The sequence below is a fragment of the Uranotaenia lowii genome, chromosome 1 (assembly GCF_029784155.1).
Source record: "Uranotaenia lowii strain MFRU-FL chromosome 1, ASM2978415v1, whole genome shotgun sequence".
NCBI lineage: Eukaryota > Metazoa > Arthropoda > Insecta > Diptera > Culicidae > Uranotaenia > Uranotaenia lowii.
The window spans coordinates 62,694,732-62,720,665 of record NC_073691.1 but is presented as its reverse complement, the minus strand read 5'-3'; the positions used below and the strand labels follow the sequence as shown (position 1 = coordinate 62,720,665).

At 36.5% G+C, this 25,934-nt stretch overlaps 2 protein-coding genes across 7 annotated transcripts in view; both read left to right on the top strand.

Annotated features, from left to right (window-relative positions):
- Positions 1 to 25,934, top strand: part of LOC129739465 (calcium/calmodulin-dependent protein kinase type II alpha chain) — a 205,776-nt gene that overhangs the window by 51,743 nt on the left and 128,099 nt on the right. The gene's annotated exons all lie outside the window — the stretch shown is intronic.
- Positions 17,472 to 18,719, top strand: LOC129739478 (microfibril-associated glycoprotein 4-like). 2 transcript variants are annotated; one of them, XM_055730952.1, is made up of 2 exons: positions 17,472 to 17,883; positions 18,124 to 18,719. In XM_055730952.1, the coding sequence occupies exons 1-2, from the start codon at positions 17,525 to 17,527 to the stop codon at positions 18,224 to 18,226; spliced, it is 462 nt and encodes a 153-aa protein (XP_055586927.1). In that variant the 5' UTR covers positions 17,472 to 17,524; the 3' UTR covers positions 18,227 to 18,719. The 2 variants fall into 2 exon arrangements, with proteins under 2 accessions (XP_055586927.1, XP_055586928.1); XM_055730953.1 differs by lacking the exon at positions 18,124 to 18,719 and adding an exon at positions 18,006 to 18,056.

The window sequence follows — 25,934 nt, the reverse complement described above, 5'->3', positions numbered from 1 at the left end:
TGCTTGATGGGTAAGATTTTTCAAGAGTAACAATCTTGAGTCTTGACTTAGAACTAATACCGAAACCTCGAAATCTATTCCTAGGTTCAGAACTCTGCTACAGTTTTTCATAATTTTCTCACTTGTTGATAGAAATTCATTGCTCAACATTATAAAATTTTATATGGGAGTGAATACATTCTGTACTTACACAAAATCCTATTCGTGAATACTTTTCATAGTAAAGTTGAAAGCCATCAACCGGTTATAACTATTTTTCTCTTTTTTTTTTTCTTACAGGTATACATCATTCGTATGGATATTCAAACATTTTTTAAACACGGTGATCCTTACTTTTTTAAAAGCAGGTAGGTATAAATACTTTTACCATGGAATAAATTGCTTCTTCTTAGAAGAACTTTAAAACTTTGTTTTTGATTGGCTTTCTGTGCTATTGATATTTGATAGTGCCAAGAATCTTTCGATCTGGCTAATATTTTTTCCAACTTCAGTTAAGAGTATTAAAAAGATGGAAATCAAAAGTTTTGTTTGAATATCAGACAAACAGATAGTTTGTTAATTCAAATAAACTGATTGATACCTTGTTATCTACATTATTGTTTGCTATAAAGAATTATTTAAATTATGTATGTAAACCATCCGCTATTTTAGCCAAAACTTTGATTTGAGGTAAATAATGCATTTTCTTAATTGAATCTAATATATTTTTTTAGATTTTTTATGAAGGTCCAATTAAGGTACATCATAGTACATGCCAAAAGGTTGAAACAAGTTGAGCACCACTGATTTTCAGTGTGTGCTGCACGGCTAACTTTTACCCAAAACACAAACACGCAAAACCCAAATCTGTAGCAGTTACAATTATTTACTTACACACGACATTTTAAAACCTTAAGTTAGCTTACATTATTACTCACGGGCCCGTTTTCTACCATAGTTCACAAACTTTACATCCCAAATGCACAACAGTCATATCACAGCTATCGGACGACACAGGTTTATCACGTAGACTGCTTCCAGCTGGATCCAAATCGTAGTAATCTCACGGCGTCGGGAATTACGTTCTCAAAAACAAGATTCGAAAAAGCCAGAAGTGGCACAAAAACGAGTCCCGGAAAAAGAGAATTTAGTCCCCCAAAAACGACCCCAATGGGCCCCATTGTGCACTGCTGGGCCTAAAAGCCACCGGTCACTGCGAGGTCGTCTGGGTACGACTACTTTGCCTTGTCTGAGGCTGCGAAGCTTCTTCTTTTCTCTTTTGTTTTCTTTTTATTTTTCCGGCACTGAAGTCTTACGCAATCCACTTAGGGTCGTTGCCTGTTCCCAATTCCTGTTTCCACCGTCGGTGGGATGAAGCCAATTGTGATAGCTTGTATGCCCTGCTGGAATGGTTTCTTTCACCTTCTTCTCCAGTCGCTTTCTTCAAACCCGGCGCTGCCTTAGGTCTTGGTGATCGCTGGACACTTTTTTCGTCTCCGCTGGGGCCTAATCGACGAGCATCCCTTATGATCCGCGCGATTCCGAAATCTCTTCGTTTGTCCTGGCTGCGACTCCGGGATGCGAACAAATGGTGCGATTTCATTCACCACATTTTTCACAGCGATGCACAGTGGTCCAAAATGCGAAAAACGTGATCGTTGCTTATAACTTTTTTAGGTCACATTTTAGCATATCGATGTCTTCGGAGAAGTTTGTCAGTAAAATCAGCTCTATAATAAAAAACTATCATTTTTCTGATTAATTCTCCTACAAGTGAGATAAAATTTCTAACTTCTCTGTTATAGGTTCTGTTATTATCAAAAAACTGATTTTTAGAGGTTAAGTTTTTTATTTGGCCGATATCTCGGATAATAATTATTTTAGAAACTTGTCATCTGAGACAAAGTTGTAGAAAATTTGGTTTTTAACAAGTTTGTCGAAGACATCAAAGAGCTAAAACCTATAACAGAGAAGTTAGAAATTTTATCTCACTTGTAGGAGGATTAATCAGAAAAATAATAGTTTTTTATTATAGAGCTGATTTTACTGACAAACTTCTCCGAAGACACCGATATGCTAAAATGTGACCTAAAAAAGTTATAAGCAACGATCACGTTTTCCGCATTTTGGACCACTGTGCGATGGCGTGCCGACAATTAATTAGTCTTCCTTGGTTGCTGTTGTTTTGATTTGTTGATTGTTGTTTCCATTGTTTTCCCATGCGTGCGTTTGACATATACACTCTAACTTCTAAACACTCAATCTTTGGTAGGTTTTTGACTCACTCATTACACGCTCAAAACAAAATAGCTAGACAAACTTAATTATAATGCTACAAGGTCAATGTTTTCAATTGCCCAAGCATGTGAGTTGACAGGAATGAATATTATTTTTTACACTTTAAGGATACATTAAAAGTTTCTAAAAAAAAATGCTTCCAGTTGAATATCAATTATTAAAACTCACTTTTCAAAAAAAAAGTGGATTTTATGCAGTCGAAATATGTAAAACTAAAACACACTTTTATGTTAAACACGTTCTTAAATTGGTATGTTAGCAAAAGGTACAGTGTTTTTTCGGAATTATTGAAAATAAAAAGTTTCTATTTTCATTTCCAAATCAATTTCAGTTGTTTATTTGGGCTCAAATAACAATTTCAATACCAATCCGTGTCACATCTAGGCGTCATTCATTACCATGTGCTGCGCAATCGCCATGTGCTGTGATTTCTAGATTGCATATCGCCACCACGTGCATTAAAATTATGAGGGATTGAGGAATATATATAGGCGCCCAAATGTTAAATTTTTCCAGCGATCAATGAACAGTGATGCTTTGGTTACACGCCTCGCCCCTGAAGACGAAAAACAAACCCCCCAAAGGAAAGAAAATTGCGAAACAAGGATGCCATGAATTTTTAGGTTCAGATTTTAGTAACAAAAATGTATACATTTAGTTACTGCGGCAATGGTAATATCTTTATGCTATTAAAGTTTGATAAAAACCGATATATCTATAGAATTTATCAGTTATTTTACGCGTCTACATGAACATAAATATGGTTGTTTGGTTCTGACCCAAAAATCCGATCAAGCCAACAATCAGATGCTACTTTGCCACGAAAGGATTAATGGCTGATTTAGCTATTGCATCGATGCTAAGAATCCAATAGGAATTTTTATTAAGTCATTCGTATGGATGTTTCTTCTGTAAATTCTGTTCGTCGTGAACGTGGGACATTGTAGATTCCAAATATTTATTAAATTTATTTGAACAGACAAAATGTATTGTTTTTCTATTTTGTTTTTTGAAACGCATTTTTTTTTTTTTTTTTATTTATTTATATACGATCAGTGGCATGATTTTTTATATTAACCTCTCAATTCTTCACTTTAGAATTGCGTCAACGATTTCACATCGATTAATTTGGTCAAGAAAGTTTCCAAGTAATGTGCAAGATAACAGCAAATCCGTCAAAATTACTGAGTTGTACTCCACTCGCATCATACACAAGATCACCTTTTTTATATCATTTCGTGGTTGTGTTGGGAGGGCTTTTACATTATTTGTTAACCGATAGTTGCAAAAATGTGATCTTCGGCAGAGAGAAGAAAAAGTCGCAAGATTCTGATCATTTTACCAAGCTGTGTATTTATAGAAGGTGTTACCATATATAAAATTCCCAATTCAGCTATTTTGGCCATTTTGGCTTTGCAACTGCGGAACTCATGGAGCTTGCTTACCAACAAAACCACAGTGAAGCTGAGATAATAATCTTATGTTTGTAAACAAACTCATTGAGCGCCCCACTCACTCATATCGCATGACATAGACATGCAACACAGTACAAAAGTCGACTGAAATTTGGTGTCTTACACTGACCATTGCATTGGCAGCTCTGCCCTCTGATCATACTTTATATGTATGGTTCCTTTTGTTTCATAATATTTTGAATAATACTATCCTTCATAATATTTTGAATAATCCTATCGGAAGTGCTAAAATGATCGATTATTAACTCAAAATATCCATCGGTTCTTAATATTTCAAACTTTATATATTTTAAAATTTTATTTACATACTTTAAGATTCGAAAGAAATATACAAGTTTTCGAAAAATTTATGAAGAATTACCAAACTCTACAACTTTTAAGCTAGTTTTCTCGAAACAACCTTTTTGTATGTATGTATGTATGTATGGTTCCCCCATCTGTAGCAAGGTCCAGCCTATGTCTGTGTGGCTTGGCTTTCGAATTGCTTCTCAGGCTTCCACGGCCGATGGTTCGTCGAGAGAAGGCATCCAACCTTCAGAGACCTACAATGGTTGGCAATCAACTCCGCTTGCAATAGTCTCTTCAGATTTACCCCAGATGCATTCCCTCTGAAATATATAATTATTTATACAATGAAACACATCTTACCTGTCGGCAACTTATGGGATTCGAACCCAAAAGTTTTCCTTGCCGATACCGGGAATCGAACCCAGTATGCCTGGGTTACCAGACTCGCGCCAGTCTATCCACTAGACCACATCAGCGCTCTAGTTTTCTCGAAACAACCTTTCTGTGCACTTGAATCCTTTGAGCCTGTTTGATAACCTTCTTCAAAATTTCCGGTTAGTTATTATGGAACTAATTCGATTAAAAGTTGGGCTCTGTAAACAGGTAACGTCAACGGGGCAATGAACTGCCAGAAAATATCCCATTCAGTGATCATGATTTCCACATTTTATCTCTCGTAGAAGAAGCATGATTGGTATAATTGTTCCGGTTCTTCTACTCTCGCCTAAACATCCCAACCAAAGCATAGGCAGGATGCCCTTTTTTGTCTTCCATCCATGTAGTGGTGACTGACCCGGCCGGAGTCAGCAGAAGGCAGAAAACAACGTCCGTTCCGTTCCGTGCACGATTTCCGTTTGAGGATTTAATAGGCACAATTAAACCTGATACCGGATTTGTGCGGATATGTTTGCGGAACGTGTGCCCGGACGTGTACGGTTTGATCAGCAAGATTTTCTTGACAATTCTTTGTTTTGGTTTTTTTGTTCTCTCGCAACGTTAGAATCAAGGAGAAGTTTAGTTACATCCGATATCTTTAGGGACTTCTTTAGCTAATCCTTCGCTATATACTCTGATCTTTCATCTATCGAAATGCTTACTTTATGGTCATAAGTTCTAGCTTTTAACACCAATGAGAAGATGCTGGGCAAATATTTTTCTATCAAAGATTTGTAAGAGTTCTGAAATTTGAAACTTCAACTTAATAACAACTTTCCGCCTGAAAATCACGCTTCAATACCCTGTTTTGCGATCAGCGAGCAAATGGCGATGGAACGGAATGAATCTTTTTGCTGCTCTTCATTCCCTTTGACGTAATCGTGAAAACCTCGCGCCACATCCTTCGGTTCGTGGAAGGCTGGCTTTCGAAAATAATTGTGTGCGTAACGAATTCGTTACGGGCGCTGCTTGGCTTAGTTGACGCTCAGGTTGAGTTATTCGTTCGTTAATATCAATACCTCTGCTCGAAAATCCGTTCCGACACGCGAAACCGCATTCGGGGGATAGAAAGGAGAAAATAAAATGGAACTGGGAAAAAACGCCCAATTTTTTTGATCCAAATTGACGGATGTATCTAATCAGTACGGATTAAATCTCTGCAGATGACAGTTTCCTTCGACGTGAGTGAATGAACTTTCGTTACGTGCTTGATTCCATCCGTGGCTAAAAGGAGGTTCTTTTTGAAGTAGAACGGGTTTCAGGATTCTGCTTAAAATAAACTTTTTGAACATTTTAAGATATTTTCGATAAAAAAAATACCTAAAAAAATACTTTATAAGGTTGCTTTTTTCTTTTCGCAAACTAACCCTGGAAGTCCCTTTAATCATTAGCCTCTGAGTAGTCGTTCGCACCCAGCGGGGTGTCACTTCTTCAACAGTCGTTACTGTAAGTAGATACTTATTAGCATTACCCTTGCACAGCTCTAGCGATTGTCAGTGCCAGTGTCAGTGTCGTGTCGTAATCATCATCAACATTAACGTTATCCGTTTCGGTCCAAACAGAGAGTCTGCTACTGACTCCAACCTATACTACCACCAACTTTGGAGCAGCGAAACGAGGTCGATATTTTTTGCATTTCAAACTCAAACCAAATAGACAATTTGTCCCATTGTTTTACTCCGTTTGAGGAATTAATCCCTTTCTCCTATCTGGATGGCAAGACCAGTGACACTGACGGGCTCTTTTTGCAGTAACTGTGCGTTTTCCATATCCATGACTGACCAAGTTCCAAGGTTTTTTTTGCTGTGCTGTTATCTTCGTCCTACTTATTTTGCCTTTAATTGGTAAAACCTTGCACTGGAATCGAGCACTAGGATGTGTAGATGTTCAGAATCTTCAAGGCTCCAACAAATCATTAATGAAAATACTCAACAAAATTCGTTCTACGGTCCCTTCTATAAGTTTTGCAAAGTGAATGCCTATGAAATCTTTACCTCAGCTCTTTGAATCCTTGTATAGAGGGAGGGATTTTTTTACAGGTTTTGGTGATTTTGTCTCAAAGTGAATTATAATAACTCATTTTGGTATAAAGTTCAGTTTTAATTACACACATTTTTATGTAATTGTAAAAAATTTTGATAAATTATAAACCACCTGGAGCGACAGATATTCAAACAGGGAAAACACCATTATCCCCAGATGATACGCTCAGGGAAACAGAATTTTTGGTGTCTTTGTTTAATAACTGCTGTTAGAAGATTTGAGCATCCTGTGCTCGAATATTTTGTCAGATTTTGTCTATCACCTCTTGTTAACACTAAACTAAGGTTGCCAGATTGCCCATTTTAATCCGCGTTTTCCCGGATATTTAATGCAAAATTGAAAAAAGTCCGGATTTGGCCCGGATTTATTCCCTTTATTTGCCAAAAGAATAAAAAAAAATCAATTGTGTTGTACAAATTTTTATGTATGTACCCAAAACGAAATTTATTAAGCAAGTTGTAGAAAAATAATCAAGAACAGATTTTTAAAAGTCTTAAATACGATTTTGAAATTGCTAATGAAGTTTTTTTTCTTGATTTGTGTTGAGTAATTCCTGGATTTTGACCAAATTTGCCAGGATATTGCCCGGAATTTCAGTCGACATTTCAGAATCACATGCCTGGATTTTGCCATGTTTTAAGACAAAACTGCCCGGATTTATCCGGCCCGGGTACGTGCTGAAAAAAATCTGGCAACCTTACACTAAACGTATCGGAGGGTGTCAACCCAAGTAACAATTTTAGCTTTGTATGGTCAGCAAAATTTCGTTAGGACTATAGCATTGATCTTCATAAAAAGCTAAAGCGCATTCTATAACATCACCTGGATTCTAATAAAGCCAAAATCAGGCTATTTGGCCCTATCCTAGAAACGTCTTCATGACCAATCATTATTAGTTATCAATGTTGGTCACCAAAGCTTTTAAAATCCTATTATTAAACATGTTAGCAATTTTTGTTTTTTTTTTAGATTCTGGGAGTTCATCTACATATCTATATACCGTCAAACGGGGCATCATGCAACAGCGGGGTTCGATGCAACATTTATATAACACTACACTGAATCAATTTTTAATTTTATGTATTGTAATAAAGTTATCTTTTAATGATAACAAAATGATGATGACATAATTTCTCGCATCTTAAGCTAGTTGTCTTAAGTTTTTTATTTTTATGTAAAATTTGAAAAATCGAGCAATAAATCTACAAATTTTAACATTTTTTGATGCCGAAAAAAACTTTACCCAGTATGACGGATCGGCTTGATAAGATTACCTACAAACTTTTTACAGGTTTCCTCATGTTATACCAACATTGGTATATAAAAAGCAATTTCTGTGGGTTTGTTTGTTTGTCCTCTATAGACTCAGCCGTTTTAAGAGCTAGAGAGCTGAAATTTAGCATGGATGCGCATTAGGACCAGGAATGATGAAAATTTTAACAGATTTTCGGAAGACCCCTTCTGAAGGGGGTCGTCCATACAAGACAAATGTTGTTTTCGCGATATTAACGTAATTTTTGGTCGGATTGTGATGAAAATTTGCACGTGGGGGTTTTGAAAGATGAGCAATTGATTTTAGGTATTGCATTTTAGGTCTACCTTACAATTTTTCATTTAACTCGCACACTAATCAAGATATTGGAACCAAATTTGACACGGGAAGGTATTTGGATACGAAAAATATTTCAATGATTATTTGAGACCCCTCCCTCTTTCCAGTAGAAAGGGGGAGGAGGCCTCTTTCAAAATATTTTATATAACTCAGAAACTAATAAAGCAAATGGAACCAAATTTGGCATTGGAGGGTATTTGGATACGAAAAATATTAGTATGATTATTTGAGACCCCTCCCTCTTTCCAGTGAGGAGACATAAAGGGGGAGGGGGCCTCTTTTATAATTTTTCGCATAACTCAAAAACTAATTAAGCAAATTGAACCAAATTTGGCATGGGCGGGTATTTGGAAACGTGACATGTTCTAAAGATTGTTTGAGACCCCTTCCTTCTTCCAGCGGGGAGAAAGGAAAGAGGGAGGGGAGTTTCATACAATTTTAACTGCATAACTCGAGAACTACAGCAGCAAATGGAACCAAATTTGGCATGGAACGATATTTGGGTACGAGAAATGCTTCTATGAATATTTGGTATCCCTCACTCCTTCAAAGAGGAGGATGAAAAGGGGGAAGAGAGCCCCATCTTTTTTCAGCGGAAAGATATAAAGGGGGAAAGGGAGGCTTCCATACAAATTTTTGGCATAACTCGAGAATTGATCGAGCTAATGAAACCAAATTTGGTTTAATAAAGAATTTGAGTACGAAAAATACTTTTATGAATATTTAGTTCTCCTCCCTCCATTCAATTGGTAGAACGGAAGGGGGAATAGTACTTCCTTTCAAGTTTATGCATAACTCAAGAATTTACTACACAAATAAAACCAAATTTGGCATGGGATAGTATTTCAATACGCGAAATTTTTCTATTTGAAACAATTCCTTGCTTGCAGTAGGATGATAGAATTGGGAATATAGGAAAGGAAGAGGAAAGCTTATATTTAACTTTTTTTTTTAACAAAATCCGAGAGGTAAAACTTAACATGGAAAATCACTTTAGTATGATTGACACACCATCCTCCTTTCAGTGAGTAGGTACATAGGAGGAGGGAGGTGAGCCCAATACAATTTTGTTAGCATAAGTTCTCAATTTATGTTAACGAAGCCAATAAATGGAAACGAATATGGCATGAAAAAGTACTTGGTTGCGAGATATGTTTTTTACGATTGTTATAGACCCTTACGCTATACAGTGTAGAGAGGGGAAGAAAGGAGGGGGCTCCAGACAAATTTTGTTGTAAAGCTTAAAAACTTATCAACCAATAATGGAACTATATTTGATATAAGAGGATTTATAGGCCCAGTATAAAATGGGTATGATTATTAAAGATCACGACCTCCATCCAGCAGGGGATGATGGGAAGCACAGGAGGGGGCTCTCTTATCAATTTTTAGCATAAATCCAGAACATATCAAGCAAAAACAACCATATTTTCAGAGTTAGATTTTTTGCGTAAGATTAATTTGATACCCTCCTTTTTCAGGGCGAAACTTAAAAACTATCAGAACTTATAGATCAAGATTCAGGAAATTAGTTTAAGTCATCTTTGTATTGCAACTCCAAACTCCAGCTGCAGCTCTCTTTTCGTAGCGGTTGCTTTTGAATTATGTTATAATTTGATTCAAAATAATGCCAATAAAACAATAAAAATTTGAATAGTTTCCGAAAATATCATTTGTTTTTGAAGGGTGTAGCAAAGCACACCGGGTCAGCTAGTATGTATATAAAAAGCAATTTCTGTTTGTTTGTTTGTTTGTTTGTCCTCTATAGACTCAGCCGTCTTAAGAGCTAGAGGTCTGAAATTTGGCATGGATGCACATTGGGATTAGGAATGATGAAAAATATTTTTAGATTTTGAGATGACCCCTTTTGAAGGGAGTCGTCCATACAAGACAACAATTGTTTTCGCGATATTTATGTTATTTTTCTTGGGATTGTGCTGAAAATTTTCAAAGAGTGTTTTCAAAGACGAGCAATCGATTTTAGGTGTCAAATTTTGTGTAAGGGGTCAGTTAAAGGGGTCGTCCATATTAACTGTTCGCGGTTTTTACGATATTGACGTTATTATACATCCTATTTAGATGTAAATTTGTGCACGATAGTATTGAGTGATGTGCAATCGGATTATACATCGGATTGAGATGAAAATTTGCACATAGAAATTATTAGGGAAAACAATTGATTTCTCTTATCCAAATTAAAGGCAGGGGTCGGCCAAAGGGGTCGTCCATATTGACTCTTCACTGTTAATGCGATATTGTCGTTATTATACATCGGATTCAGATGAAAATTGATACACTAGAGTTTCCACTACCACTTATAGTAGTTGGCCCGTGAGGAACAAAAATTTGATATGTGATGATAATGCTTATAAATAAATTCTACCTGCTCATTTGCACCATCTTTCATCTCATATAACCTTCTATCCATCTGTAAAAAAAAGTTAAAGATGTTCCTACTAAAAAGGACATCACTTTTCACCGATTAGGCCGACAAGTTAAAGTAACAAGAATCAAAGGACAGAAAAAGACGTCCATATAAACTGCTTAAAATTTTTGCAATAGTTTCGTTTTTTACGCATTATGCAATCGAATCCTGGTTTCATATGAACTGTTCCATATTTTTGAAAGAAATGCGTGATTTTGCATCCAAACAAAACTCAAAACTACTGTTAGATATTTTATGAAATATTGTCGTGAAAATGCATCCCATTTACCTTTTACACATACTCATCACATATTAGAAATTAAAAACGAAACGGAGTTCGTACGGAATCAGCTAGTAGCCATATTTAAAAATAAAATTTGAAGTTTCTCTCGCAAGCCAACCAACTACACGCTTAGGATGAGTTCCTCATTTCTGAGTTGCTAATCATTAGTACAGTGAATGAGGATAGACTTTTTGAATGAAAAGGAATTGGTTGTGAATGACCCGTGGAATAAACCATGAGTTGAAGTCAAATTTCGTTGTCTGACGCCACCTTAAAATCCAAGAAGGCGGCTTCCACTGAACTTTAAAATGCTGTAAATGACTTAAAATCGCATGAAACCCTAATAATAATGGTATTGGGTGAAAGGGCTAAACGAGTAGAAGTCATATTTCGCTATCTGACGCTATCTTGAAATCCAAGATGGCGACTTCCACTGAACATTAAAATGATTTTGATCACTGAAAATCAAATGAAACCCCCACAATATGAGTATTGAGAGCAGTAGTGAGTTGTGAAATTCGACTTCTACTCGTTTAGCCATTTCACCCAATACCAATATTGTTGGGGTTTCATACGATTTTAAGTCATTTTCAACATTTTAAAGTTCAGTGGAAGCCGCCATCTGGGATTTCAAGATGGCGTCAGATAACGAAATTCGAATTCTATCTGTTGATCTCTTTCAACTAATACCCATATTGTAAGGATTTTATGCGATTTTCAGTCATTTAAAGTATTTTAAAGTTGAGTTATAGCCGCCATCTTGGAATTTAAGATGGCGACGGACAACGAAATTCGACTTTCACTTTCACCTAATAATCAAATTATGAAGGTTTCATGATATTATCAGTAAACTACAGCTTTGGAAATAAAAGCGGAAGCCGCCATCTTGGATTAATGATGGCGTCAAGCAAAAAAAAAATCATACTATTTTGGTTCTTTCACTCAATACTCATATTGTAGAGATATTCATACCACTTCCGGTAATTTGAAGTTTTCAAAGATTTTTATATTTTTTCAAATTTTAACTCAAAACCAACACACATAACTTATCAAAAATATGTAAAAATGGGAGTTCCAATTCAAATATGCGCTATCTAACCTAAGCGTGACCTGTTTTGACATCTTGATCGGGAGCTGTCACTAATGCCGTATTTGTTTATGCCGAATGTTGCACTAGTGTTGCACTGGTGCACCACTAGGTGCTGTCAAACTGTTTGATTATTCGGACAGTGTTGCACTGGTTTTGACCTGGTGTTGCACTGGTTTTGACCTGGTGTTGCACTGCCATCGGGCGGTGTTGCTCCGAAAATTTTGTCAGTGTTGCGAGAGAGCGTGTGAGTGAGTGAAGTAGCAATACACTGGCGACGATTTGTGTTTGTTTTTATCGGATACGGTAGCTTTTTAAGTTATGCACAGTGGATACCGTCAACTGGGGCAACATGCAACACTTTTCAACTTCAATGGCTTCTAAAATCTTAATGCCTACAGATAATCATACCTCTTGTACATCGAAAGTTGATGGGACACCAAATTGATGTAGTCAGAAAAAATATTGGTTTTACTAGTTATATTTAAATTTTCAAAAACATGCGATTTGCACCCTACTAAGAAAAAGAGGTGAGTTACAACAAACTCTATTATAATTGAAAAATCAAATAGAAACGTTTGAAAATTTATAGTTTTGATACATTTGTGATGTCGTAACGCATAAAGCATCAATTGCAGTAATTTTTGGTTTTGTTCGAATTAAATTTTACATTTTTCTATCAAAAATGCTTTTAAGGAAAACGTGTAAACGTGCTGCATACGTTAAGGGGTAAAAATACTACGAATATTCTATTAGCTTTAATCATGAAAATAAATCTTAGGATGGATGAAATTTGAATGTTAACAAACGTGCAAAACAATCTCATCCCACCATATGGAAACGAGATTTATGAAATTTAGTTCTGATTTTCATTTTGTTGCATTTTGCCCCAGTGAGGAAAGTGAATTATAAAAACATTTATATAAAAAAAATTGGTGATTGTCTTTAAAAATATTTTTACACCAACGGTGTTGGTATAAAATAATGAAAGCAATATTAAGTTTGTAGGTGATATCATCAAGCCAGTCCGTCATGCTGGGTAAAGTTTTTTATGGCATCAAAAAATGTAAAAATTTGTACATTTATTGCTCGATTTTTTAAATTTTTTATGAGAATCAGAAATTTTAAATACTCTTTCACGATGTTAAAAACTATGTCATCATAAATCATTCAATGATAATTTTATTACAGTTTATTGAAATAAAAATTGCATGAGTGTTGTGGTATACAAATGTTGCATCTAGCCCTGCTTTTGCATGATGCCCTGTTTGACGGTATTTATTTAATATGTACTTACTTTGGAGCTGTTTGAATTCTTGTATAGAAGGAGGAAAGTTTTTGCAGTTTTTGGTGTTTTTTTTTTCAATGAAAGTTAATTATGACAACTCTTTTCGGTATGAAGCCAGTCTTAATTACACACATTTACCCTCAGATGATAAGCACAGGGAAACAACACGAAAAATTCATAGAAGCTTAGTTTAAAGTTTTTTTTTTACTTTCGAAGCATGCTCGGTATCAGAATTACCGAATAAAAAAGAAGCGTGTTCAAAAACACCACCTTTTTTGGCTTCCGGCTCGATTTTCAGACGCCACCAAAATAACAATAATTTTTTTTCTTCATTAATAGATAGTGTAACATGTAGACGATTCCAAAATTTTAAAGGTATAGGCAAAATAGAAATCCGGGACTATATGACCCTAACCGGCCAATTGTACTTTGTTTTAACCGTGAAGGAAGGTTGAAAAGGTTTACCAATATTATTATCGCAGGTAAAAAAAGGCAACGGTCGAGTAAAATAAAACGTGGTTAACGGTGTGACTGACAACTATGGAATGAGTTTTATTTCGTTAGTTGTTAGTTCGATGCCTCATTTGATTCCATAAAGCCGATGGCTGCCCTGTGCCGCTCCAGCTTTACGCGATCCAGGGGCTTTGTCATTATGTCTGCCTCCATGATTTCAGTAGGCATGTAGCGGAGTTCGAAGATTCGTTTTGAGTGTAGATCCTTGGTGAACGCATACTTGGTGTTAATGTGCTTAGAACGGCGTTCCAGACGTTCAGACTCCACGATCTTCATACACGATTGATTGTCCTCCCATACGACGACAGGAGCTCGTTGTTCTTGCTGTAGATCCTGGAGCAGCTTGCGGTACCACAGCAACTTCTGGCAACCTTCCGCCAGGGCCACGTACTCGGCCTCTGTCGAGGATACAGCAACGCATGACTGTTTTCGTGTGCCCCATTCGACGAGCCCTCCACCGAACTTCAGTAGAAAGCCAGAATGTGATTTCATGTCCGCCTCGTCGCTGGTCCAGCTGGCGTCCACGTAGCATTCAAGTTCGCCGATGCCGGATCCTAGATGCAAACGGTAATCTTTCGTAGCCTTGAGGTAGCTTTGCTTCGGTCCAATCACTATTCGACGGATTTGAAACTTTTCTTCCCAGCAACGATGTAGCCACGCAGATGTCCGGCCTGGTGTTTACCGCAACGTAAAGCAAACTGCCCACCAAACTGCGGTATGACGTGTTTGTAGGCAATTCGGTCTCCTCCTCCAATTACCACTGACCGACGGTGTGTCAACCGGACCGCAAACGGCCGTGTGCACCAGATCCATATGAGCAGCTGACGTAGACGTCGATTCGTTGGGAAAGGTAATACGTGGCATCGCACCTTTTAGCCAGCATTCGCACTGCTCGTCAACGTTGCACTCGTGGATTGTGATGCCGTCCGCCAGACCGCCCTTCTGCAAACGCTGAATCGCTTTCGGATCCCGGTGGCCGAATCTCCTATGCCAAACGTGCTTGCAGTCCTTGTGGTGATGGTCGCTTGCCATCATGACAACGCTCTGTGGTTGCTTGATGTGGTACAGGCCCCATGTGGTTTATCTATAGGTGAGGACAAGAATGCCCTTGCACGAGTGTGAGAATCAGTTTTTTCAATGTTTTGATTGCTACGTCACAAACGTTCATATGCGTCTCGACGTTGAAGTTGCAGTTCATCGACGGCAAGCGACGTTTCGTGTTATTTGAAAAATTACAATCAAAGCACCCTTTTATTTATGGTTTTCTCCTGAGGCACAATACGGCGACGCTATGAGTTCAAAATAATAAATAACTTTATTTGCGTCCCAAACATTCCTCTTAATAAGTTTCTATGGCTACATTTGGACGCCTAATACTCGACTTTATGATGGCGTCGCGTTACGTCACAATCGTTCATAAACAACTGTATGGATACAACGAACTAACACTTATGTTTTCGATTGTCCCCACCTATAGATAAACCACATAGGTACAGGCCGTCCTTCAAGGTTGCCGCTGCTATAGTGACTTCTCCTCGCATGATCCGACAGCCAGCTGCGTCGAAGATTACAGTAGCTTGCTTTTCGACCAGCGCGCGGACCGAAAGTAAGTTCAGGGACAGATCCGGAACATGAAGTGCTTCACTAAGGTTCATTTCTTGATGGTGGCCTCGCTCGTTGACGCACTCGACGACGCAGGGACCTTCACAACCAACCTTGACATTATTACCGTCCGCCAGCTTGACAGACCTGGCCGCACTTTCCTTCAGCTCCAAAAACGATTTCCGGTCGGCGACGGTGTGGCTTGTCGCACCGGAGTCGACGATCCACGGCTTGCTTGCGTTTACTATAGCTACAAAACCGGTAGCCAAAGCAAGCGTGTCAAAAGAGCTGGGAAGACTTCTCAAAATCATCGCGACCATGAGATTCTGTTGCAGCTCTTGTCCGGCGTTGGCTAAACACTATACAGGCAAACAGCTCTTCCATCTCGAACAGGTGCTCAGCCATATCTTCTCCGTTTACGTAGTGCTTGTCACAAATCCTTTTAAGAAGCGACACTTTTGAGGTTAGAGTTGTCTTCTGGTGGTGATTCTGGAGCGCCGTCCGAGTAGCTTTGGCCGTCGTCGACGAGCGAATCAATCCGTGCTGGTTGTCCTCAATCAATAAGCCAATCGTGGCTCTTGCTTTGGCGTCTCCTGCCCTCCACGTGGCATCCGCTTCGGTCTCCGGCTTTACTCCTGGATCCACATATCGCCAGAGCTCCTCCCGAACGAGCAACAGCTCGACCTTGAACCACCAGGTGGTGTTATTGTTATTTCCGAGCTTCTGTAGCGTGAATCGATACCCCTCCATTACTTTTCGCGATAACCGTCCGAAAAACTTGCGTACAGTTCAATTAACGTGGTTAAAAATACGGACTTTACGATTTTTACTTTTAACCTCGCTGCTGGGCACATAACCTATCGCAGGTAAAAAAAAGGCAGCGGTCGAGGAAAATAAAACGTGGTTAACGGTGTGACTGACAACTATGGAATGAGTTTTATTTCGTAAGCAAAGTGTGTGTTTATTTTGTGTGGATTGTGTGTGATGGAGTAATGAAAAACACTGAATGAAATGTTCCGGGTAGAACTGACGTCGGTGCTCCATAATGGGGTATCCCGACAATTATAAAATAAAAACGTAATCGAAAATGCCAAACCTTAAAGAAAAGTGGTAAAATAGTTCCCGACAGGGTTAGACGGCTCCTCCCTAACAACAAAGAGCAGTAAGAAAAATACCGTTTTCAGTTCGGCTCAACTCGGACTGCTAGTGTGAGAGCTCTCGCATCTCGATGAGAGAAAGAGAATTCTAGTCAAGAGCGCTCTAGTGCTTGAATATGAATCATACACCTCACTGCAGTGTGTACACGCAAAATAATTTTCACTTAAAAAATAAGTGACATCTGTAGTAAATTCTTTCTTTTTGGCCACTTTATCTAGCTCTCTTATAAAGCAAAAAAAAACATTAAATTTTTTAGCAAATATTGTTGAAGCCTGGTCTCTTGATGTAATGCACTATTTTTTTCATTATTAGTTGCTTTATAAGAGAGCTAGACAAGGTGGTCCAAAATTGGTCCCCTAGTCCAAAATAAGTCCGTTACCCTATAAACAGGAACGTTGGCCATAAAGTCTCAGTAACTGGACCATTATTGGAGCTAGTCGAGTCGTGCTGCAATGACCTCATCCGAAAAGCGTAGACACAGCAGCACATGGTTCAAAACAATCGTGTGGCCATCTCTCCTTTTGAGAGTTGGTGTAAACTGATTGCTACAGAGCTAAGAATAAATGATCTTGAAATTACCAGCTTTCCAATGAATTGATTGAAATTCGAAAAGATGTTGAGAAACTGAAAATATCGCCGATGTAAGGTTAAAAAAAGGGATTGGTTTTGTATTTCTGCCGGTCACTGCACTGTAAGTATGTTATAAAGAACTATGGATGGAATCAAGTGATCCTCCACAACAAGTTCACAATGATCAAGAGGGTTTCACAAGGATTTCAAAGAAATACTTTTTAATGAAATCTCTGAAGTTTCCCAAGAAAGCGTTGTAATCAATCCGTAGTCGGGCCACTATCTAATTAATTTTATCAATGTTTGTTTTTTCATACATGATTTTTTAAATTAACAATTACATGGGGTAGCGATGAAAGGCGCCATATATAAAAGGAGGTTGATTCCGAAGAAATAAGCTAGATCGTATTCAGGCAGTTGAAACCTTATTTGAAACACATGAGTAACGAAATCAAAACAATTGGATAGATGGCACTGTTGTTGGTGTTTCTGGCCGTGGTGGCATCGCAGGATGTATTACCTCGATCCTGCGTCGATATCCAGTCCGCATCAGGGGTCTACGAAATCCATCCCGAGTATGGTTTTGGTAAACCAATTGACGTGTACTGTGAACAGAGTGCTGAGAATGGGGGATGGATTGTGATTCAAAATCGTTTCAATGGTTCAGTTCATTTCTATAGAGGCTGGAAGGATTACGAGAACGGATTTGGCGATTGGCGCGGTGAATTCTGGCTGGGTTTAAAATCGATTCATCGGATCACTTACTCCCAGTCGTATGAGTTGCTTATCCAGATAGGGGATACAGACGATAACATAAAGTACGCCAGGTACGTTCATTTCGTGATATCCGGCCCAGAAGATTCATATACCCTCAAAGATTTGGGAAAGTACTCGGGGACTGCAGGTGATTCATTTTCTTTTCACAAAAATTCTCCATTTTCGACAATAGACAAAGATAATCGTAAAAACATATGTTCATATTACAAAACCAATTGTGCAGTCAAGTTTCAAGGCGCTTGGTGGTATAATTGCTGTCATCAAAGGTAAATATTCATTCTACTTTTTAGAGGTGATGGAGCATCGATGTGTTGGAAGGCATTCAAAGGATTTTACTATGGATTGAAAACGTCGAGAATGATGATTCGTCCAGTGGGACAAACTAGTAAGTAAAGTAAGAGTAGGGGAACCGGGTATAAAATACGCAGAGCATTTGCTAGTCTGTTCTTTTTTTGTGCATTCCCAAACTTTTGTGGACCTTATAAGACGTAAATTTTACGAAAAGCGAAAACACAATTTAACAAGCATTTTTCTTGCAACTTTTGCAACTCTTCTCGTGAATAAAAACTTCATCTGAATGCAACACTTTTCATTTGTTTTTTGTCCTAATGACGAACATCAGTCTCAATATGCACCAGAGTTCGGAGAATTATTTAATTGAATTTTTAATTTTTTTTTATTGCACTTTTTTATACTCAACATTTCGAGGCAGGGCGTAGTGTGCTATGTTCGTTTAACTATCTACAAACGGGCATAAATTTCGTTAAAATTTACATTCAGTCATCGTTTGGTTTGGGTACACACCCAGTTCCCCTAAATCGTAAATTGCAAGGAAAATTCCAACAATCGAGGATCACTCAAAAAGTACATATTCGAAGGTATCAATAACAGCTGAAATTTGATTACAAATCCAATTTTCAAAATGTGACCTTTAGCATTGCTCAGACAATTGGAATATCCGAATAATCAAATTGTGATTTTGTTAAGTTGATATATGTCATCAGACTTACGGTTTCCCGCTGTTAATAATAAACATGATCTCCTTGAGCAAACACGTAGTGTTTTTTTTCTTATCACATTCCGAAAACAGGCAGACGAGAATTCCCATTTATTTAGTAATTTGTGTGAATTTAGTTTTTTACAAAAGCTTTACATACTTAGTCATTTGATTTGTTTTTAAAACAAGGGAAATGCTCCACACATTTCGTTAAATTATTCCTCATCGGCATCACGTGAAAAACATTATATTTTTGCGTGATTCCTTCCTGCAAAATGGGCTTTCCCATGGATTTGGGAAACATGTCAGCGTTTCAGTGCCTATACGGAATGTTTTATTTACAAATTAATTAGCCAATTCTAGCCAATATAAATACCAAAACTATTAATGTTCAAATAGGAATAATAGCCTCTAATGTACTTTTTTGTTGTCGAATTTTGAATTAATTTAACGATACTTAATTTCGAAATTCAAATTTCTAATTCAGGTTCATAATTTAGATTCAGAATCATGTACAGTTAAAAACTCAGGTTCAGATCAAGATATTGAAATGACTATTTCAATAAGGGATTCAAATTGAAAGAGATCGCAGGCTTATAATTCTGATTGTTAGTTTGATTTCGAAATATAAAAAAAATAAGCAGAGTTAGAGCGTATTTTGCAAGTTTTGCCTTATGAAAATCTTTCAAAAAAAAAAAAAAAAAACATCCAGAGGAATTAATTTTTAATAAAAAGTATGTATGGTAAAGAAGAGAATTTAATTTTTTTACTAGGCTCGAGTTTTCATGAAACCGATCTGAACCGAGTTTGATGAATTTAGTTTATTTGATTGGAGCACAAAATAAGCTTTTTTTTCAAAAATTTGTAGACTAAAAAAAAAATTGTTGTAAGTTCAAATCAAAAAAAGCAAAATGAAGCTTGCCAGATTATTCGGTTTTACCCCGACTTTCCTGGATAATGGAGAAGTGTTGCCCAAATTTCGCAGAAAAAGCCTTATTTGAAGGATTTCTTCACATTTTTTGAAAAATCATACGAAAAATCCTAATTGCATCATTATAGTTTTAAAAATTTTCGACCAAAAATGAAAGTTATCGAGCTAGATTTGTTAGAATAAACATTAACGATTTTTGGTAGCCTGAAATCTGGTTATGTTTTTCGATGAAAAAACAATGATTCAAATGTTTTCTTCTTGATTTTTGTTGAATAGTTACTGAATTTTTGTCAAATTTGTCTGGATACTATCCGGATTTTTGTTTGAACATTTGGAAATAGAATGTCCGAATTTTGCCAGGTTTGAAATAAAATACCCCGCAACTTCTAGCATTTTTAGATTCCAACCATCGATGAAAGTTTGTTTCCTATTTTTTTACTAAAAGATTCTTTATACAGATCTTGAAAACCATTTGAAACTTTTTATGTAAAAGAACTTAAATTTTTTTTTTTACTTTTGTTTATTAAAAAAAATGGGTTTTAAAAATACCCCCTCCTCCCCATCCCTCAATGAGGGAGTTCGCAGAGTTTATGAGGTGTCCCATCATGTCTAAGCCAAGGGAATGGCATCCCTATCCTTTGTCATTGAATTTGAAAACCATCAAAATAACGGGGCCACGATTTTGTGGCCCATAACAAACCTGACATTTTGCTGTCAAGGAACCTGACCAAATGTCAAATCCTAGAGAATAATGAATGATTGCACACTAACACAACACAACATTCATTCTGGTTCCTCATCACTAATCATTAATCACTTATCACTAATCGTACTTCCACAGCCAGAACTTATGTCGGATCCCAAAGAATAAACAAAAGTGTTTTATTATTCTTCTTGTCTTTAGTCATATTTTCAATTATGTTAACATGAAAATATTGAAATACTCGAAAACATGTTCTGGTTGGACCTACCATGGATTAGAGAACGCAGAGACATCTGGAACACAGGAACAGAAGAAACGTGGACCACCACTGTTTTCACTGTTTCGGATTTCAGTGTACAATCATTCTGGCCATCGACCAAGGATAAAGCGCCTTTACTCGCTCTTGAAAATAAAAAGAAAAACGGAAAGATTAGTAGAACATGAAACCTTTCGAGTTCTGTTTAGAGCTCGAAATGTTTTTTTTTTAAATTCAATTTCAAATTCCTTTGAACACATCTACTTAAAATGTAGCCACGTTTTTTCTCAAATCACAGAATGACTTCACATCATAGCAATCAATTTCTTCTTTTGTCACCCCCCTCCCCCCCCTTCGGAATTTCCAAAAACCCGAAGGGGGGAAAAATAAAGTTTTAAGTATTTCATGGTAATTTCGATCAAAAATTCAAGTATCCAAAAGATAACAAGACCAAAAAATTTTTTTTTACAAGATGGAAGTAACATCACCATTTGTATTCTCGATTTTATTAAATTTTTCGATAAATAGATTACTTGATTCATAGGTTTTGTGCAACGATATATTATGCAATTTTGTTGCGTACAAGCTTTTGTGCAATTTATTCCAATTCATTTGTTTTTCGCATTATTTTTATTGTCCCCCCCCCTCTCGCGATGTTCCAACTCCGAGTGACAATATCGACCAAACCAAAGACCTTAATTCAAGCAGCTAAGAAACAAAGTTAATCTGCTTATTCGAGTAGCAAAAAAAAACGACATTGATAGGAAAAAAATTAACTTTGATCTCTCGCCTAAAATTCTGTGGCAAAACGTGAAGAATATGGGATTGACTAAGAATCCCAAGCACTCTGCAATCGTGATCCTGACGAAATCAACTCTTACTTCTGTTCTAACTTCACTCCCATTGACTCGGAACCTGTTCACACTACGTTCAAAAATTCAGGTTGTTCGTTCAAAACTATTCACGCTTATGAAATAATCGAATCTGTGTTTTCTCTAAAATCAAATGCTATTGGACTTGACGATATTCCTATCAGGTTTATAAAAAAATATTCTTCCTGAAATCCTTCCGATTATATTGCATCCCTTCAACAAAATTATTCTCACTTCTACATTTCCCACTCTTTGGAAAATTGATAAAATAATACCCATACCTAAAAAAAACAGTAGTGATTTGTCAAACCTGCGTATGTTATGTTCACTTTCAAAGGTTTTCGAAAAATGATTAAAACAACAAATTTCTACTTTTGTTAACGAATATGACCTACTTCATAAATTCCAGTCTGGTTTTCGCGCACACCACAGTACAGATGCATCAATAAGAAAGGAGTGGCAACCATGGTACTTATAGATTTTTCGAAAGCGTTCGATCGAGTGTCTCACTCAAAACTGTACCGTAAATTATTATCTTACTATGACTTCAGTTCACCTGCCGCAAATCTTATAAAATCCTATCTTTATGAACGAAAACTAGCTGTTTTTCATGCTGATACATTTACGAAATTTTCAACAATCACATCTGGTGTTCCGCAAGGATCGGTTTTGGGACCTCTTTTATGTTCAATGTTTATCAACGATCTTCCATTGGTCTTAGATTTTTGTCAAGTTCACATGTTTGCTGATGATGTTCAAATATACTTTTGCAATACTGGTGAATATGATCGTTTTTTGGTCGCTAACAAAATGAACAATGATCTAAAAAGTAAGTTAAATTTGGGACCTTCCGTTCTATTCGTGATAAATGAAGAAATTCAATTCACTGATAAAGTCAACAATCTAGGAGTCATATTCGAAAAAACTCTCTGTTGGAATTCACAGATTAAACAGCAGACTTCAAAAATCTATTCTACTTTGAAACAGACTGAACATAAGCACTAGACACTTAGATTCCACCACGAAACTCAAACTGTTCAAAACCTTTCTTCTACCTCACTTTACTTATAGCTGTTTCACGTTCTCCAATGCGGATGTATATCATTTGAATCGCATCAAAATAGCGTTAAACGCTTGTGTAAGATATGTCTACGGTCTTAACCGTTTTTCTAGTGTAATTTTTCTTCAAAAGCATTTCCTTGGTTTTAGTGATGCAAATTTTTACCAATTTCGCAATTGTAGGATGATTAAAAAACCTCCTTATTTGTATTCATTGCTTACTCCTTTACGTAGTTCACGCTCTTCCAATTTTCTCATCCCACATCATTCATCATCGTACTATGGTAATTCTTTCGTAATTAGAAGTGTAAAAAATGGAACCAGCTCCCGACGCGTATTAAGTTAATTTTTCCAAAAAAGGATTCAAAGGAAATTTACTGGCTTTGCTAAACGGAAATGCATAAATCATAGAATAGTATTGTTTCATGCTACATAACTTCAGGAATAGTTAAATCAGATTGAATAAGTTGTTCTAAAAAAATCTAAATTGTAACGACTTAAAAGATCTTTGATCTTTTAAGTAAATAGTAAATAAATAAATAAATAAATAAATATTATTTATTTATTTACTAATAGTAAATAAATAAATAAATATTAGTAATATCATGAAACAAACTCACCAAATAAAGAAGTAAAACGTCAAGCCTCTGATAGTTGATGGTAGATTTCCTCATTTCCTCATTCTCTTTATGATTTCCAATTCCGCACAGCGCTTAATTCATTCGAGGCTTTATCAGTCTTAACGATCACAGTCAACGATTAAAAGTTTATTCGGAAAATCGATATTAAAACACATTTTCACAGGTATATTTACAATAAGCAATTGAAATTTTCACTGACGGAGAGAAGAAAAAACGCGTCCGCTGCCAACGGGTCATGGCCTACCTCCACAACAATCATTCTAGTTCCTCATTGGTTGAAATTTTGACTTTTTCATCTCTGTGCTGCTTTGAGAGGAAAATATCATAAACGTCTCTCCCGATGAATAGAAAAAAATGAAAAAGATTCTTGAACCAGCTTGTCTAAGTACGATTTTGATACAACCCTGCTCATTAAGAATGACGTTTAAACAGCTGATTTCTTCTGTGTGTTATTGTTATCCTTTCAACTTAAAAATTTGTGTATCGCAAGCTCGGATTTTCATAATTTTCGTGAAAATGAGATTTCCCGGATAAGCGCAAAAATACCGTGCACAAATGTATGAAGTTTGGAGGGGAAAGCAGGTTCTACGCCAAAAAAAAACGGGTCCGGTGGATAAAACTATGGATTGGAAAGTCATGAGTGCTCACACCAGTAAGAAGATGGGATGTGGCCGAAGAATGGGATCTTTTCTCAGTACTGTCCATCGTGCCAAGGTAAGATTGGGTCTTAAGACATAGAAAAAGCAGAAAAAGCCGAATTGGAGTCAAAAACAAGTTTTTCTCTGTCAAACCAGGAGCATGTAAATTATATGATCAACTGCTATGTAGAAAATCGGTGTGTGTTATCATCGACGACGAAACATATTGCAAGTTTGATTACAGAACGCTTCCGGGTAATCAATATTACACTGTTCCGTATGGCCAAAGTGTTGACGAGGCTGTCGTGATTTTACGAATCTCAATTCAAAGATTCACTTAAACACGTCTGTCGCTCGCAAGAATAGATCAATGACTGACTTTGTTTTGTTTGTTTGTCAAGCGCTGCCAAAATAGCAAATGTTGTCATAGAAATTTATTTTATTTTATTCATCTACAGTGTTGTCGAATACAACTATTATTTTATTTTATTCCTAATTTAATTTGCTTTATTTTCTGTATATTCTTCATCTCATCCCTACATTCCTTCTCACCTCTATTCTCAATTAAAACTTTTCACACGTCAACTTTTGTTTTTTTTTTCTTTAGAGCAAAATTTTATTTACCAAATATCCTCAATTTTTATTCCACCTTTAGTCTACTTCATACAAATTTTATTTAATTTCTTCTTATCCTTCATCACATTTCTACATTCCTTCTCAACTCTATTCTCAATAGAAACTTTAATGTTTTTCTAAAATACAAAATTTTATATCCCAAATATTGCTCATCTTAATTCTACATTCCATTCTCTGCAAAAGCTTTTCAAATTTTATTTTTTTTTGCATATTCTTCATTTCATCCGAAAATATTCTTCACAAAAACAATCAGCAGCAGCAGCCTCAAATATCTGTTCTTCTTACGGCAATTCGGTCTTATTTCCACCGGAGGGCCAAATCAAAACAATCAGCAGCAGCCTTAAATAGTTGTGCTTCTAATGGCAATTCCGTCTTATTTCCACCGGAAGGCCAAATCAAAACAATCAGCAGCAGCAGCCTTAAATATCTGCGCTATTTGTGCTTATTCTACCAACCACGCCATTGTCGTGATTTTACGAATCTCAATTCAGAGATTCACTTAAACACGTCTGTCGCTCGCAAGAATAGATCAATGACTGACTTTGTTTTGTTTGTTTGTCAAGTGCTGCCAAAATAGCAAATGTTGTCATAGAAATTTATTTCATTTTATTCATTTACAGTGTTGCCGAATACAACTATTATTTTATTTTATTCCTAATTTAATTTGCTTTATTTTCTGTATATTCTTCATCTCATCCCTACAGAGACGGAGACATTATTTTTCACAAAAAAAATCCGGTAAAATGGCAATAGTTTGGCAAGTCGTATGCAACTATGGCATACTTTGGATATCAGTCTGTTCGGAAGCTAATAAGCAGCCTTCAATAAAAAAAAAAACAATCACTGGTCTACGATTGTCTGGAATCTAATTTTGTATTGAATCACTGTAAAGACTGTAATAAGACATAAACATAGAACATTAAAGTGAAAAAAATGGGTTTGCTCTTAAAGTGTGTTTATAGTGCTCATTTTTAGTCGTGCGGTAATGGGCACCCTTTATGGAAGGTAATACAAATTTACGTTCAAGTTCGTTTATGGGAAGTTTTAGATATTTAGAATTTAATTAGAAATTTTTGTATGACAACATTTTTTATTTATTCAGGTGATCATGTTCAAGTTTCATAAAAAAAAACAGTTTTTTTTTAAAGCGAATGACAAAACTAACGTTCATAAAATTATTTCACCTTAGCAAAAAAAGAAAAACAAGTGAAGCACTGCGACAGATTCAGATTTCTGCGTGGCCATAATTCACCACGCCCTAAAGTATGCAACGGATAAATCGTCCAGAAGGGGTAATGCGATACTTGGCCATTTGCTTGGCTTGGCTAGGATTGGCTTTATTTTTTTTTGCCGCTGGCTTCTTTGCCA

Excerpts from the sequence above, each read along its gene's own strand:
- LOC129739478 (XM_055730952.1), top strand. The coding sequence starts at position 17,525 with ATGGCACTGTTGTTGGTGTTTCTGGCCGTGGTGGCATCGCAGGATGTA. Across the intron at positions 17,884-18,123 it reads GATAACATAAAGTACGCCAG|AGGTGATGGAGCATCGATGT; the intron begins GTACGTTCATTT and ends TCTACTTTTTAG.